At 45.5% G+C, this 18,351-nt stretch overlaps 1 protein-coding gene across 1 annotated transcript in view; it reads right to left on the bottom strand.

Moving 5' to 3' along the window:
* Positions 1–18,351, bottom strand: part of TMEM132A (transmembrane protein 132A) — a 279,841-nt gene that overhangs the window by 240,265 nt on the left and 21,225 nt on the right. The window contains exon 2 of the mRNA XM_073686115.1: positions 5,823–6,040. Coding sequence (XP_073542216.1) covers positions 5,823–6,040 — 218 coding nt within the window. The remainder of the gene's footprint in view (positions 1–5,822; positions 6,041–18,351) is intronic.

Raw genomic sequence — 18,351 nt, 5'->3', positions numbered from 1 at the left:
GGCCACGCCGGTCAGAAAAAGACCCTCCAGCTTATTGCCCGGCACTATTGGTGGCCTACCCTGCACAAGGACATAATAGACTTTGTTTCTGCCTGTGTGTCCTGCGCCCGCAACAAAATCCCGAGACATCTGCCAGCCGGACGCCTCCTTCCGCTTCCTGTACCTGCTGCCCCCTTGCAGCATATAGCAATGGACTTTATAACAGATCTTCCCGTCTCTGCCGGTTGTACGGTCATTTGGGTGGTCGCTGACCGCTTTTCCAAGATGGCTCACTTTATTCCCCTGCCAGGCCTTCCGTCTGCACCCGAGCTGGCTAAAGACTTTTTCCGCCACATCTTCCGTCTTCATGGCCTGCCCCTCCACATCGTGTCGGATCGTGGGGTACAGTTCACCTCACGTTTCTGGAGAGCCACTTGTAAACTACTAGACGTCACCCTGGACTTCTCTTCCGCTTACCACCCACAGTCCAATGGTCAAGTGGAGCGGATCAATCAGAACCTGACCAGTTACCTCCGGCACTTCGTTAATGCCCACCATTCTGACTGGGTGGATCTCCTACCATGGGCCGAGTTCTCTTATAATAATCACGAGAGCGAATCCTCCTCCAAATCCCCGTTTTTTGTAGTCTTTGGTCAGCATCCTCGGATTCCTTTTCCTGTCTCCACCTCTGTGGACAACCCGGCTGCGGAATCTCTCGTTAGCAAATTTTCCTCCATATGGAGAGTACCCGGTCCGCACTCCTTCTGTCATCCGAGCGTATGAAAAGACACGCTGACAAAAAACGCCTGGATCCTCCACAATTTCGTCCAGGAGATAAAGTCTGGCTCTCATCTAAATATGTTCGACTCAAGATACCTTCTTACAAGTTAGGGCCTCGGTTCCTCGGTCCTCTGGAGGTCATCAGTCAGATCAACCCGGTGGCCTATAAATTGAAACTCCCGGCCAACTTACGGATCCCTAACTCCTTCCATGTATCTCTCCTCAAACCCGTGGTGCTTAACTCTTTTTCCAAGTCTACAGGTACGCCTCCTGCTCCGGTTTCTGCTGAGGACGAGTTTGAGGTAGAGAACATTCTTGCCACCAAAAGGGTAAGAGGAAAGACCTTTTTTCTGGTAGATTGGAAGGGGTTTGGTCCTGAGGAGAGAACGTGGGAGCCCCGGGAGAACATCCATGCCCCTCTCATCCTTGCTAAATTTCTATCTGGCCTAAAAAAGGGGGGGCCTAAAGGGGGGGGTACTGTAGTGCCGGCGTCCCTGCCCTCTGCTAGGCAGGGATGCTGTTCCCCTCACCGCTCTGCTCCGTGCCCGGCGTCCCTCTCCCGCTCTGCTGGCAGCGCGCGCTCCTTCCCGGCCACTGTGCTTAGGGCGCGCGCGCGCGCCCTCCCTCCCTCTTAAAGGGGCCGCGCGCGCCGTCCTAAGGAGTCCCCGGCCAATGGCCGGAGGACTTTACCATATATAAGGCACCTCCTCCAAAATGGAGGTGCCCGAGCAATGTTGTTGCACTGTTCACTACTCTGCTTCAGCCCTCAGGTCCCGTTGCCAGTTACCTGCCAGATTCCTGCCTGATTATCTGCTACCTGCCTGCTAGTCTGAGGTCCGACGGTCTGCCTTGCTACTCCTGTCAGTCTGTCTAAGGACCAGCCTGCCCGCTCACCTGGGAGCGCACACCAGCCACCTGCCTGCTTGCCTGAGGTCCGACGGTCTGCCTTCCTACTCCCGTCAGTCTGTCTATGGACCAGCTTGCCCGCTCACCTGGGAGCGCTCACCTGCTACCTGCCTGCTAGTCTACCTGGAGGCTCCGCCGTCACATGCTGTGACCACCTGCCTGTCCAGTGACTCCTGCTCGCTCACCTGGGAGCGCTCATCTGCTGCCTGTCTGCTAGCCTACCTGGAGGCTCTGCCGTCACGTGCTGTGACCACCCGCCTGTCCAGAGACTTCTGCCCGCTCTCCTGGGAGCGCTCATCTGCCGCCTGTCTGTTGGTCTTCCTGGAGGCTCCGCCGTCACATGCTGTGACCACCCGTTTATCCAGAGACTCTCGCCTGCTCACCTGGGAGCTCAAGTCTACCATCAGCCGCCACAGGTCGTACCAACCCTTTACCCAGAGACTGCCCCGGTCACTTGTCGTGACCACCTGCCCGTTCACCCAGAGACTGCCCCAGTCACTTGCCGTGATCTCCTGCCCGTTCTTCCAGAGACTGTCCCGGTCACTTGCCGTGACCATCTGCCCGTTCACCCAGAGACTGCCCCAGTCACTTGTCGTGATCTCCTGCCCGTTCTTCCAGAGACTGTCCCGGTCACCTGCTGTGACTGCCTGCCTGGTCGCCACCCGCTCCCTTACAAGGACTGCCCCCTTGTATAGTAGCTTAGAGGTTCCGCCTCCCAGACCCGTTACAGTATAAGGCAATAATACCTGGCTGGATAGGTGTAATACGCTATCCATACTGCAATACCTCACCCGTAAACGAATTTCAGATAAGACAGTTCATATTCTAGAATATAGAATCTATTTGAATTGTTCTTCCCATTATTAAAGAGTGGGTCTCCCATACTGTTATTGCATATATGCAGAAATTTCAAGGACTGCCAAAATTATGATGCACTCTAATACACATTTGAAGCGAAGAAAACATTTTTTTTAAAAAACAGCAGGAATTTTAGTATAAAAAACAGACTCGCCAATGTAACCTCAATGCAAATCACATTGTACAGCTCCTGCACCTCCTCTTCGGCCTCCATCTCCAAAATGACCACATCAGTTGCGAGCTGGAAGCACTGCCTTGGCCAAGGGGCAACAGGCTGTGCTGAAGACAATATGCTTAAGTGACAAACCGCACACCGCTGCAGAGTTGCTGAAGCAGTAACAGAGCAGACAGATCTGTGGCTCTCACCGCTGTACATACAGCCAGGCATGGTCGTGTGTGACAATGGCCGGAACCTTGTGGCGGCCAAATGACAGCCGGAGTAGATACGGATTCCCTCTATGCCAGTCCTTTCACCGGGCTAAAGCATATGGCTTTGGTGAAATACAACTCTCACTGAAAAGCAGCCCTGGCTAAGAAAAAAGTCTGTGTGAAGGTTCCCGAATACTCTATGGCTGCTTTTTCACTGAGGAGGAAACCCACGCAAACACGGGGAGAACAAACAAACTCCTTAGAGATGTTGTCCTTGGTGGGGTTTGAACCCAAGCCCCAGCACTGCAAGGCTTCAGTGCTAACCACAGAGCCTCCATGCTGCCCTCTCTGTTCTCCCTCTAATAGCTAACAAACAGGTCATGCAGGAGAAACTTGACCTACTGTTACTCAGTATCTTCAGCACCTTTGTGGGGAACTATTGTTTGGGCAGCCACTCAAGACTACCAAATAAAATTTTTGAGAAAGAAATTGTGGATGGCTTCGCTTATGGTAGTGGGTGCTCATACCAAACCATGGAATGCCATTTGCTGGATATTCCTGCCTGGTTGGGTCCAAGTTCATTCCCACAGAAAAGTACCAGCACCAAGCTAAGGAGATGGTGTCCTCTATCATCATGAAGAATTTGCTCGTTGCCTAGGAGACTGACCACTGCTGCTGTCTACCTTGTGAACATTGTGTTGAAGCTTGATTGACCCAGGGCCCGCAATCCTCTGCGTCAGGAAGAAGTGTTCCGGTCCCAGTGTTAACCCACTATGCAGTCAGTGAGATGTACCGTTCCTGGCCACAAGCACTTGTCCACGTGTGTGTGGTTAGGTGGTCCTTCCCAGTAACTGCGTTGGTGAGGGTACGGGTAATGTTCTGGGACCTGTGCTTGTTTAAGGCTTGGACGGCACACTTGGAGAAACAGTGGCGGCGGGGGACCGAGTACTGAGGGACAGCTGCCGCCATGAGATTGCGGAAAGCTTCCGCTTCCACGAGCCTAAAAGGCAAAATTTCTAGCGCAAGCAGTCGAGAAATGTGGCAGTTTAGTATTGTGGCCTGTGGGTGGGTGGCTGTGTATTTGTGCTTGCGTTCCAAGGACTGGGGTAGGGACAACTGAAGAATATACTGTCTCAAAGTAAAAAAAAAAAAAATCTCCCGGATATGCACATTCCTCAAACCATAATCTGCAAAAACACAAGTGCATGCACTCATCATCTCCCACCTTGATTACTGCAAACTCCTGCTTTGTGGCCTCCCTTTTAACAGTCTCGCACCCATTCAATCTTTCCTAAACTCTGCTGCCCGACTAATCCACCTGTCCCCCAGCTGTTCCCAGGGCCTCTCCTCTCTGTCAATCCCTTCACTGGCTCCCCATTGCCCAGAGACTCCAGTTCAAAACCCTAACCTTGCCATGCAAAGCCATCCACAACCTGTCTCCTCCATACATCTGTGACCTAGTCTCCCGATACTTACCTGCACGCAACCTCCGATCCTCATAAGATCTCCTTCTCTACTCCCCTCTTATCTCATCTTCCCATAATCGCATACAAGATTTCACCTGTGCATTCACCCTACTCTGGAACTTTCTATCCCAACATATCAGACTCTCGCCTACTGTTGAAACCTTCAAAAGGAAGCCGAAGACCCACCTCTTTCGACAAGCGTACAACTTGCAGTAACCCTTGCTCCACCATACCGCTGCACGACCAGCTCTACCCTTACCCATCCCTTGTAGACTGTGAGCCCTCACGTGCAGGGTCCTCTCTCCTCCTGTACCAGTCGCCGTCACGTTTTTGTTCCAGATTATTGTAATGGTTTTTGCTATGTATACCCTTTTTTCACATGCCATGGAATAAATGGCACTGTAAAATAATAATAATGTAGTCCAGACTCACGGCTACTGAGTCTGGATCGTGTGGAAGACAGGGTGGTGGTTGCAAACTGAATGGAAGCATTTTCTATTTATCTGCTATCCAACCAATAACCTTTTCACACTGGTCTGACTTCAAGAGTGGTATTCCGCAGCACCCTAGAAAGTGGGACAGGAGATGTGGGTGCTGGTTGTGCTCCCTCAGTAGGCACAGTTTCATCTTGTGGGAAGAAAGGAGTTTCACCAGCTCACCTGAGCATAGACGTTTCTGAAGCAAGGATGCGATGAACCATTCGCAATAATTCCATAAAATATAGAAAGAAGGGGGTCCAGCTTCATAAATAGTTCCAAAAATTTATTTTATTGTAGAAAAAAATATATTAAAATTCAGATTCAGATTCCATAGTCATGGTGTAAAGCCAGGGCAACGCGTTTCGAACGCCAAAGGTGCGTTCTTTGTCAAGCTGGACCCCCTTCTTTCTATATTTTACAGTTTGCCCACGGCCTCTGCGTGCACCATCACCATTACGTCCACTTCCCCGTCCCTTGCCACAAGACTAGCCCAATTTAAATGGAGTTTAATATTTGTCACATTGCCAAAAATGTCTGTATTATTACAGCAGTAATATAGGATCACGTCTGATGACCAAGGTTTTAGGCAGTGACCTGGGAGTCAGAGGTGCTTCCAGGGGTCTTTCTCCCCCATGCTGTTCCCATGTCTTTTCAGCACTGTATGGATGTGTCTGATCATGCTTCACACACACCACACGGCCAGTTAAGGTAGTAAAATGTTAAAATGACATTTACTGGTGAATGCATTTTTCACCGTTGAAAGCAATGCTGTTCCCATATCATTTGAGCACCGTTTCCATAGATTTTGCCAATTTATAGGCCCCCTCCAGACGTCCGGGGGGCCGCCGGAAAAATGCTTGAGTTTCCCATAGACTTACATTGGCCTCATTGCTCAGGTCGAGCACCCAAGCATTACGATTTGCTCGACCCGAGCAACGAGCACCCGAGCATTTTAATGCTCGCTAATCACTAATGATAATCTTACCTTTTGGCTTTGTATGTGTTGAAGAGATGCCCTTACATGTGGCTCACGAGCCCCCAGACGTGGAATAAAAAAAGTTTCACTGTGTGACTGTGTGAAAGAACCTTGAGGCAATGCAGAGTCATCCCCAGATACTGTTTTCTGTAGACGGAAGTACTGTGGGACATCTTTTATCTCTAGAGTTACTGGTAGCATGGGTGCGCTGGGAGAACAGTGAGCAGCTGTAAAGACACAAAAAAGTTAGGTTACTTTTAAGATTGAAATCTAAGAAGTGACACCTTAGACGGGTGCTTTACACCTACAGATTGGACAAGAGTTGATTCTTTCAAACCAATATTAATTTAAATTGCATAAAAATGTATCAACCAACTCAAAAGTGGCGCTGGCCAAGTAATGCTTACTACTTTATGTTAGAACAAAGACGAAAGCATTATTTACCCCTTAAAAGTCGAGTTCCCATGGTCCAGCAGCACCCTGTAGGTACCGGGAGTGTTTAGGTCTCGGCAATTGTGCAGCACTCCTATTCATTACGATGGCAGGCGTTCAAAATGTAAAAAAAAAAACAACCTGCACTCAACCTTACCACTCACCTATGGCCCCTCCACTCTGCATAGTCACTCATCCTGACCACGTTGCATCTTCACATCGTCATCACTCATGTTGAATTCCCCGGGTCCTCTCATGCTGGCCACGGCTTTCAGGTTTGAATAGTCCTGGAAGAGTTGTGGACATGATGCCATAACCCTCAAGGCCCTCTTCAAACTCATAAGTCCGAGCCCAGCATGAAAGGCCTGGGAAATCCATTACGGCAATCTAAAGATGCAATGAGGACTGGATGAATGACCGTGAGGAGTGGATGGGCCGGAAAGGAGAGTATAATGATATTTTATATTTATTATGTTCTGCGGTTCATGGAGACCCCAGAGCATAATAAGGGATATTGGTTTGCGTAGAAGTTATTCTCTGCAAATTTAAATTTCCTGGGAAAATGCATCGGGTTAATTTAATCTGCTCATCTCTATCCCTTATAGATTGTTACTTTGTAAAATTTGAAGAATATATTGCATTATATAAAGCCATTATTGTGCTTTTTTCCAGTTTCTACTCTTTGCTCACTTTAGAAAATTCCCCAAAAAAACCTTTGAAGATAACAGATGAGAAGTGAGAATTTGTGCTGTCCTGAAAAATATCTGTTAGTGTAAACAGAAAACTTAGGCAAATACTACATAAGATAACGTTGGTCAGATTGTTAAGAAATCTATGTGTGTAAATCCAGCTTGAAGGGTTGCTCTCAAAACCTCTAAGGAGAACGTTGCTCCCCAGCCTTCCGATTTCCTGATTGCCGGGGTGCAGGAAGTCTCCTTTCTTTGAGGGTATGAGCCTACGGTCAGGAGCCACCTGCGGTCCCGACGCTGCGGAATAGCCAAATGGCTTCCGCACTCATTTAATGCAAAATTTTTTTTAAATGTGGACTATCCTTATAGATGTTAATCTATGGGGAAAGTCCACTAGCGGACGAGCAAGAGAAATTGACATGCAGCGGGTCAGTTTTATGTCAGTTTCCGCGGGTGATCCGCAGGTGTAAATAGCATGGGTGCCCTGATAGTTTCAGGAGCTAAAGGGAGAGATGAAAAGCTGTGAGGAGCACTATTTTGCCTATCCAACAGATGAGAGGTTGGGGAAGGTCATGACCCGACATGGAGGAACTGTGAAAAGAGGGTGCAGTGCTGCTAATCTGAACTGTAAAGCTCTGATAAGGATGATGCTGAAGTTGGTTGCTTATTCATCAGTTTCTTATTTGGCAATTTCTTTTTTCTGTTATTTACAGGTTTAATCAAAAATAAAAATAATAAAATACAATGCAGCGAGGTGCCCTGATGTGAATATGCTTAAAAGCAGCCACAAAAGTTGCAAGACTGTCACAAAAATGGGCAAAGTGGGCATTGAAGGGCGTTATTGAAAGGTTTAAATGACTTTGGGGCACTGATTATACACTGCAGACACATAGATCAGGGTGCCCCACATCAAATTCAGGTCAATTCGACCTGGCCAAAATGAGTAATGGGCATCAAAGCAGGCAGACAGATTCTGATGATTTGAATAAGTAACTAGTGTTTTTCAGGGGTTAAATGACATTGGGCCACTGATCTCATGCCACCATTACATACATAGTGATGGCATGCATCAAATTTAGGTCGGTGTATCCTGGCCCAAATGGTTCTGGGCATCAAAGAGAGCAAATAGCCACTTTTCACAAATTTGAATAAGTGGTATTTTTCAGGGGTTAAATGACTTTGGGCCACTGATCTAACACCACCAATACACCGATAGTGATGGCCTGCATCAAATTCTTGTCACTAAAACCTGGCCCAAATGTGTTCTGGGCATCAAAGTGGGCAAATAGCCAATTTTCACAGATTTGGATAAGTAACTGGTATTTTTCAGGGGAACACCAACTATTCAGGCACAGACTCCGAACACAGATTTCCTCACGAAGTCAGTGTTACTGTTTGGGTTTGGGTGTGTCCCGCGCTGTCTTCCTCGTGACAGCAAAGGAAACAGGGGCTCTGATCGGTTGTAACATCGTTACAACAAGTCAGAGCGATGCAGGGTCACTCTGTCAGATGTCAGTGTGATCTCGCAGCTGTGACTGCGACCCACTGTAAAAAGGTTACCGAAGGTCACAGGTGTCGGCCAATGAGACTACTCAATACTGTATTTAAAAAAAACACACACACACACAAACACACACACACCATAATACTCAAATTATCGCCTAATCTCCGATGCCAATGTCACCTGTAAAAAAGAAAAAATAAACCACCATAATCCTCACCTATCCGCCATAATCCAGGTAATCCATACTGTCCAACGACGATCTCTCTTGTAGAACAGTCACATCAGCAGAAAATGACTGTTCTATCAGGCAGACGGCTACATATTGACAAGAGCGTAATCACTACCGAAGTATAGCGCTGAGCTCCCCTGAGAGAGGTCACAGGAGTTCATCAGCTGATGAACTCCTTTGATCTCACTTACGGCAGCTCAACACTATATAATGCCTGTGGCAGTGTGCAGCCACCTGTCCTGTAGAGCAGTCTCATCAGTGACTGCTGATGGGACTGCTCTACAAGCAAGATCGTCGGGGAACAGTATGGATTATTTCATCACGTCGGACAGGAGAGAGATATGGTTATTTTTTATTTTTGTTTTTTTACATGTGACAATAGCTTTGAGGATTGGGCGTTATACTCACCTAACTTTATTTTTAAATAAATGTGTAAAAAATAGTGTGGACGTTTATTTAAAATAAAGGGTTTTATTCTTGTTGTGTCTTTATTTAAAAACTTTACAATGGGGCTAGTAATGGGGGCGTCTTATAGACGCCTCTCCATTACTAACCCCTGGGCTTCATGTCAACTGCCAATACAAAATGACATGACCTCCAATCCTATTACCCCACTTGCCACCGCACAAGGGCAAGTGGGAAGAGCAGAGGCTAAGAGCCAGATTTGGTGCATCTTATTGATACGCCATTTCTGGGGTGGCTGAGGGCTGATGTTAGTAGCCTCGGAGGGGGCTAGTATCCATGACCCCTTCCCTGGCTATTAATATCAGCATATGTGCAGCACTAGTAAAAATTGGGTGCAAAATGCCTTACAGGTAAAGCCAAACCTCAAAATATTCAAAAAAGGCAAAGGCAGCACTCCATAGTCCAATAAGTAGTAGTTTATTGACCCATCATGTCGGTGCAAAGTTTCATTCCAAGTGTGGAACTTTTTCAAGCAGTGAATCATTATGAAATAGATATATAAATAGGTATTCCAATTAAATAATGAATCCATATCTACATTGTACAAACGTGCAAAAAGTGCATAGTGCAGTACATTTGTGCCATAATACATGTAATTTCTCAAAGAACATAATTCATATTAACAATCACATATTCATATTTTCACTTAATTGATGTAATTTATCACATATATGTGTACAATTCATAATCATTATCATGACTCACCCAGAAATTCATGATATAGAAACACATATTTGTATATGACCGCGCTACTCCCGGGTCCTGGAAGTCGCAGGACGAATGCTCGGAATCCATATAAGGAAACTACATTATTTGCTTCTGTGAATGCACATCACCATATTGTAGACCAAAACGCCATTTTATGTGGACAGATACAAGATAGCGTACTCGCGCATGTGCGGAAGGTTCCTAATTTCCTAATACATACATCGCCATATTGCTAAAGGGATAAACTTTTAACAATATCAGCATGAATCCATAGCGGAATTCAATAAAAGTACCCTCAAATCTTATGATTAGTGCGCTATTACCCAAAGAACACTTAACATTTCATCTTTTATAGGGTTATTCAATTTAATAACTTAGAAAGGGGAACACACCTAATTTCTTACATTTTTAACATATACCAGTATACGCAATTTGTTCCTGTTAAAAAGTGTACACGTGATAAATTACATAAATTATGTGAAAATATGAATGAATATGTGATGATTGTAAAAATGAAATATATGTTCTTTGAGAAATTACATGTATTATGACACAAATGTACGGCAGTGGGCACTTTTTGCACATTGTAGATATGGATTTATATATTAATTATTATTTAATTGGACTACCTATTTATATATCTATTGCATAATAATTCACTGCTTGAAAAAGTTCCACACTTTGAACGAAACGTTGCCCTGACATGATGGGTCAATAACGCACTACTTATTGGACTATGGCGTGCTGCCTTTGTCTAGACTGGAGACGGCAGACTGGAGACGGAAAAGGTCCCGGCACTCACATGTAGCGAATCAGTCATTTATTCACATCAGCAACAAAAATTTCAGCCCTACCAGAGGTTTTGTCAATTGTGAAAAATCACATTCAAGCACAATATACAGCTCTGGCAAAAATTAAGGCTATGTGCCCACGATGCAGAAATGCTCCGGATTTTTCCTGAGCGTTTCTTCATCTCCCTGACAGAAAAAACGCATGCGGATTGTACATGCGGATTGTACATGCAGATTGTACATGCGTTTTTCCTGCCAGGGACAAGCGGAAGTGAAGCGTTCTTCACATGCATTTCCACATGCGGGTTGACAAGCGCTTTCCAAGCTATTTTAGCATCACTTGGAAAGTGCTTGTGACAACTTGGTCACACTATATAAATCCATGCAACCGGCATAGATTTATATAGTGTGACCCCCAAAGAATGTCAAAAAATAAAAAATCTATACTTACCTTCCGATGGCCCCCGCAGTCTTGCTTCACTCTCGTCCTCTCATGCACGGCAGATCGCGGTGCACTGCACTGAAGGATCTGCCAACGTCAGCGTCGCGTGACCCGTCACATGACTATGACGTCAGCGCAGGTCATTCAGCCCACCGCGATCTGCCGGCATGGGAGTACAAGCGCACCGGGGGCCGCCATAAGGTAAGTATAACATTTATTTTTTATTTTATTCTTTTTTTTACAGTTTTCTATGGTACCCGGGTCCGGAGGAGAGTCTCTTCTCCTCTAGACCCGGGTACCATCCGCACATTGAATGCATGTATTCCGCATGTGCTTATCTAGTGAAGGGGAATACATGCGCTCTAATGCAAGTCAATGGCGGCGAAAACGCAGCGTATACGCAAAATAATTGGTAGTGCTGCGGATTTTTTCGCAATGATAATCTGCAGCGGAAATTTCCGCAGCATGAGCACAGCACATGCGGATTATCATTGGGGAACATGGCAGACCTTCTACCATGCGTTTTTTAAGCGCTTCTGCAGCATTTTTGCCGCTGCGGAAACACTTAAAAAACGCATCATGGGCACACAGCCTATGAGACCACTGCAAAATTTTCAATAGATGTGGATGAGCCTGAAATGTAAGGAGTCAAATGTGTTTTAGTTGTAATCTCTGCAGACAAGTCCTGGATGGAGAAGTAGTCGTGTTGGTCTGGGCAAGATGGAATAGATGGGAAAAGTGAATGATTCCATCAGAAAGAACGTCAGCTGTAAGTTACTATATATAACTGTACCGTAATCTCATATGTTCTGCTGGACTGATGTCACCATATGGCGGTAATATCAGTGTTGGTTTTGTATAGAGATTATTTTTAGTAACAGCCCGGTCATCTGCTGAGGTTCTCCTACATCCACTATAGGGGTGCACCACCATAGTTGCAATCACGGCTACCGGGTTAGGTTCCCGCTCAGAAGTTTTGCCCCCCCGAACTAAAACCATAGCTATGCCTCTGAGTAACAGGCATCATACAGGGGAGAAGAAAGAAAAAAAAGAGCACACCTATGTGTACACTGTGCATTTTTGTGGCACAGAAATGCACCAAAAATGCTAGGTAATCCATCTGCCAGCTAATTCAATGGCAATGCTGATGTGCTGTGCACATGATCTGGAATTTTCCGCTCAGGATTGTCATTGCGTTTAAATCCACACCATGCACATTCTTTGTAGCGTTTCTGCAGCGCAAAACGCACAAGGAATGGTACCTGGGCTGGGGAAGAAGACTACTTCTCTCATCATCTGACTACAGCTCCTGCTGATAACGGCGCGAGCAGCGTGGCTGAGCGGAGAGGTCTCCTCAGCCGAGCCGGTGTCTGTGCGCGGTAAAAAAAAAAAAAGTTAAAATCTACATTAAAATAAAAACAACTTATTCTCACCTGTCCGCCATCCTCCCGATGTCCCCCCGCAACCCGATCACTCGGCGGAACACTGACGGAAGTGTGCTCGCTCCCAGCAGTGTACATTAGCTGACAAGCTCTGGGACTTCACTTTACGGCACGTGCTGTGTGGGAATATTCCCATGCAAAACTGATGCAGTAAATGAGGTCACCAGAGCTGATCAGCTGATCTTCAGCTGATAAACTCAGGTGAACTCAGCCAGCAGCGCAGCGATGTACACTGACAGGAGTGATAACACTCCTGACAGGAGTGATAACACTCCTGTCAGTGTATAGAGCTGTCTTCTACAGCAGTCACATCAGTGATTGATGTGGCTGCTGTAGAAGTGGCCCGAATCGCCGTTGGACACTCGAATTAGGTCATGACGGCGGACAGGTGAGGGATATGGTTGTTTTTTTGTTTTTGTTTTTTTTTTTGCAGGAGACGAGGGATTTGGGGATTAGGAGAATAATAAATTATTAAAACCATGTTTCATTTTATTTCAATAAAATACTTTATTATGACTGTCTCTTTATTGAAAAACCGTCAAAACCCTTTACTACGCGGTTAGTAATGGGGGCAACTAATAGACACCCGCCATTACTAACCTGGGCTTCATGTCAGCTGCCAGCACAAGGCTGACATGAACCCCAACCTTATTACCCCACTCGTCACCGCTACATGGCAGTAGGAAGAGCAGAGGCTAAGCGCTAGATTTGGCGCATCTTATGGATGTGCGATTTCTGGGGAAGATGAGAGCTGATATTAGCTGATGAGGGGGCCAAGATCCATGGCCCCTTCCCTGGCTATTAATATCAGCCCGCAGCTATCTGTTTAGCCTTTTCTGGTTAGATTTTATAGGGGGACCCTACGTCAATTTTTTTCTCGGGTCACTGAACCATGTGGATTTACCGCATTCTATACATTCTAGTGGTCAAATTTCAGTTGTGAAGACTAGCAACTCCCCAAAAGAATTTGACATGCTGCAGTCCTGAAAGACGTGCCGCATGTCAGTGTCCACGGGTGATTAGAAGCCTTTGATGCACGCATAGTGGACATGGGATTTCTAGAGATCCCATCCACTATGCTGTAACATCTGGACGCTGTGGGTTTGACGCTGTATAAACGCGCAGCATCAAACCTGCAGCAGCTCCTGATCGTGGCCACGTAATCAAACTCACCCCAGCATGTCAATTTCTGTAGCGACCACGCTAGTTTAAGCTGTAGATTTTGACCGATTGAAGCGTCATTATATGTGGTGGATTCACATGTACCGACAACAAAAGTGCGACATTAGAACACAGCATTTTGGACCCAACAAAAATACGCTGCGTCCAAAGCGTTGCTTGTTGCTGTTCGCGAGGACGTAGTGGCTAACGAAACAGCTGTGAGCCGTTAATAGCCAGGGACCATGTTTGCCTAATGGCACCTTCCCAGGCTAAAAATAGCAGCTTACAGCTGCCACATAAATTAAGTGAATAGAAATGCTAATGAAGATTGGGCAAATGGGACTAGCTGACGCCTAGCTCTTTTGTGTGGTGATGACAAGGTGTCAATCAGACCTTTTCATGACCAAACCTAATTAAAGTAAAGTAAAGAATTAAATAAACACACAGACACAGAGCAAACACTTTATTTGAAATGCAACAGACATTCTTTGATCATTGAAATTGACCAATACACTAACCCCAGTTCTGATAGTAATCCAAGGTTTAAAGCAATATCCCACCAAATAACTTAATTTAACTCCAAAACGCATTCATTGATGTACAAAAACGCTTGGAAAAACCGCGCCAAAACTGCACGTTTTTTCCTCAGCGTTTTTCCTGCCAAGGAGATGCAGAAACGCTCAGGAAATTTCTGCTTCAAATCCTGATAGTGTGCACATAGCCTTACAGAAATCCATAGCTGAAATTGTATGCTAATGAATTGCAAGTGCAGTGGGTGCACGACCCCTGCCTGCCTTATGTCTTTGACTGACAAGTCACTGAAACATGAATGACCTGTTAGGCAGAGAATGTAAAATAGGGAGAGAGGCAGGAGAGCTGCAGTGCAGGGCCCACACCCACTGCACTTGCAATTCATTAGCATACAATTTCAGTTATGGATTTCTGTAAGGCCCCTAATGATTTTTGTAATTACCTTCTGTTGCAGATACTGCCTGTGAGTGGTGCTATCACAGGCATCACGTGACCCCCGGCTGAAGCCGGCTCTGACATCCGCTGACGTCACAACAAGTGCTGGCAGCAGCCGGTGGTCTCTGTCTTCTGCGTTCCATGGTGGATGCCAGGCTGTGGGGTTACCCCCGTGTCACACCCGGCATCCACCGCGCGCTCTGCCTCTCCCCATTCATTGGGAAAGCGCACGGTGGATGCTGGGTGTGACGCGGGGGGTAATGCCATCCATAACCCAGCAGTCACCGCGGGGACCACAGCGCTGAGTCACGCCTCACTTGTCGTGATGTCAGCGCGGGGTCACGTGATGACTGTGAGCGGCCAAGGATAGCGCCGCTCACAGACAGAAACAGCAACGTAAGGTATTTACAAAAATCCTTAGGGACCCCGGGGGGATACATTGGGGAGGGGGGGGGGGGGGGGTGGTAATATAAAATACTGGACAGCTTATTTAAGTAAAATCGGAGGCAGGTCAGTGAAAGCAGAGAGCTGTCATAAGAGCATACAGATGAATATGTAAGCAGAGCACCTGATAGAGCCACCCCAAAGCACGAGCATATCATTATCTCCACACTGAAAGTAAAGATTACACAAGTACCACAGGATGGATTTAATCAACTAACGTATCGTTTTAATCAGTGTGATGTCGCCCACCTGAGAGGGTATGTAGTTTACTGAGCACAATCCTGCTGACAGGTGCGCTTTAAAGGACTTGTCCACTACTTTCACACTGATGCCCTAGGGCATCAATATCTGATCGGCCGGGGTCCCGCACGCGGCACCACCGCCGATCAGCTGTTATTGGCAGCGGCCGGAAATCCTTACCTGCGGTAAGGCCATCAATGTGAAAGTAGTTGACAAATTGTTTAAGTGTATTTTATTGGGATTTTATGTGATATACCAACAAAGTAGCAAGTATTTGTAAAAAGTAAAAGGAAATGATACATGGCTTCTTAATTATTTTAAAAATATAAATCTGAAAATTGTGACGTACAGTCATGGCCAAAAGTTTTGAGAATGACACCAAAATTATATTTTCACATGATCTGCTGGCCTCTGTTTTTTATTAGTGTTTGTCTGATGTTTATATCACATACAGAAATATAATTGCAATCATATTATGAGTACCAATAGGTTATATTGACAGTTAGAATGAGTTAATGCAGCAAGTCAATATTTGCAGTGTTGCCCCTTCTTCTTCAAGACCTCTGTAATTCTCCCTGGCATGCTCTCAATCAACTTTTGGACCAAATCCTGACTGATAGCAGTCCATTCTTGCATAATCAATGCTTGCATTTTGCCAGAATTTGTTGGTTTTTGTTTGTCCACCCGTCTCTTGATGATTGACCACAAGTTCTCAATGGGATTAGGTTCTGGGGAGTTTCAAGGCCATGGACCCAAAATCTCTATGTTTTGTTCCATGAGCCATTTAGTTATCACCTTTGCTTTATGGCAAGGTGCTCCATCATGCTGGAAAAGGCATTGTTGGGCGCCAAACTGCTCTTGGACGGTTGGGAGAAGTTGCTCTTGGAGGACATTCTGGTACCATTCTTTATTCATGGCTGTGTTTTTAGGCAAGACTGTGAGTGAGCCGATTCCCTTGGCTGAGAAGCAACCCCACACATGAATGATTTCAGGATGCTTTACAGTTGGCATGAGACAAGATTGGTGGTAGCGCTCACCTCTTCTTCTCCGAATAAGCTGTTTTCCAGATGTCCCAAACAATCGAAAAGGGGATTCATCAGAGAAAATGACTTTGCCCCAGTCCTCAGCAGTCCACTCCCTGTACCTTTTGCAGAATATCAGTCGGTCCCTGATGTTTTTTCTGGAGAGAAGTGGCTTCTTTGCTGCCCTCCTTGAAACCAGCCCTTGCTCAAAGAGTCTCCGCCTCACAGTGCGTGCAGAAGCACTCACACCAGCCTGCTGCCATTCCTGAGCAAGCTCGGCACTGCTGGTAGTCCGATCCCGCAGCTGAAACAGTTTTAAGATACGGTCCTGGCGCTTGCTGGTCTTTCTTGGGCGCCCTGGAGCCTTTTTGACAACAATGGAAGCTCTCTCCTTGAAGTTCTTGATGATGCGATAGATTGTTGACTGAGGTGCAATCTTTGTAGCTGCGATATTCTTCCCTGTTAGGCCATTTTTGTGCAGTGCAATGATGGCTGCACGTGTTTCTTTAGAGATAACCATGGTTAACTGAAGAGAAACAATGATACCAAGAACCAGCCTCCTTTTAAAGTGTCCAGTGATGTCATTCTTACTTAATCATGACTGAATGATCGCCAGCCCTGTCCTCATCAACACCCACACCTGTGTTAATGGATTAATCACTAAAACGATGTTAGCTGCTCCTTTTAAGGCAGGACTGCAATGATGTTGAAATGTGTTTTGGGGGCTAAAGTTCATTTTCTGGGCAAATATTGACTTTGCAAGTACAGTAATTGCTGTTAAGCTGATCACTCTTTGACATTCAGGAGTATATGCAAATTGCCATTACAAAAAATGAAGCAGTAAACTTTGGAAAAATTACTATTTGTCTCATTCTCAATACTTTTGGCCATGACTGCACATTTGTATTCAGCCCCAGAGTCAATACTAGTTGACTAATATTAGTTTCCCGACACACATATCATTTTGCATTTATCACAAAATATTCTACTTTGGTCTCATCTGACCAGAGCACCATCTTCCACATGCTCGCTGTGTCCCCTACTTGGATTTTTGTAAACTGCAATCAGGACTTCTTATGGCTTGCTTTCAAAAAATGACTTTCTTCTCGTCACTCTTCTATGTATACGACTAAGGGCTCACTCACACAAATATATTCGGACGACTGCTATCCGATATTTTATCAGATAGCACTCAAACTAATGTTATACTATGGGGAAAAGCAGACTTTTTTTTCTCATGCCAAAGCATTTCTTATATACCTTGGTTTAATCTTCTCCACAACTCCGCCTGGATGCCTTTCTTTAAAAGTATAATATTACAGGTTATATATACAAGTTATATGAAAAAGTTTGGGCACCCCTATTAATCTTAAGCTTAATATTTTATAAAAAATTGGTGTTTTTGCAACAGCTATTTCAGTTTGATATATGTAATAACTGTTGGACACAGTAATGTTTCTGCCTTGAAATGAGGTTTATTGTACTAACAGAAAATGTGCAATCTGCATTCAAACAAAATTTGACAGGTGCATAAGTATGGGCACCTCACCAGAAAAGTGACATTAATATTTAGTAGATCCTCCTTTAGCAAAAATAACAGCCTCTAGTCGCTTCCTGTAGCTTTTAATGATTTCCTGGATCCTGGATGAAGGTATTTTTGACCATTCCTCTTTACAAAACAATTCCAGTTCAGTTAAGTTTGATGGTCGCCGAGCATGGACAGCCCTCTTCAAATGATCCCACAGATGTTCAATGATATTCAGGTCTGGGGACTGGGATGGCCATTCCAGAACATTGTAATTGTTCCTCTGCATGAATACCTGAGTAGATTTGGAGCGGTGTTTTGGATCATTGTCTTGCTGAATGATCCATCCCCTGAGTAACTTCAACTTTATCACTGATTCTTGAACATTATTGTCAAGAATCTGCTGATACTGAGTGAAATCCATGCGTCCCTCAACTTTAACAAGATTCCCGGTGCCGGCATTGGCCACACAGCCCCA

The sequence above is a fragment of the Phyllobates terribilis genome, unplaced genomic scaffold (assembly GCF_046119375.1).
Source record: "Phyllobates terribilis strain yellow unplaced genomic scaffold, ASM4611937v1 Scaffold_5__5_contigs__length_657084704, whole genome shotgun sequence".
NCBI lineage: Eukaryota > Metazoa > Chordata > Amphibia > Anura > Dendrobatidae > Phyllobates > Phyllobates terribilis.
This window is presented reverse-complemented; position numbering and strand designations above follow the sequence as displayed.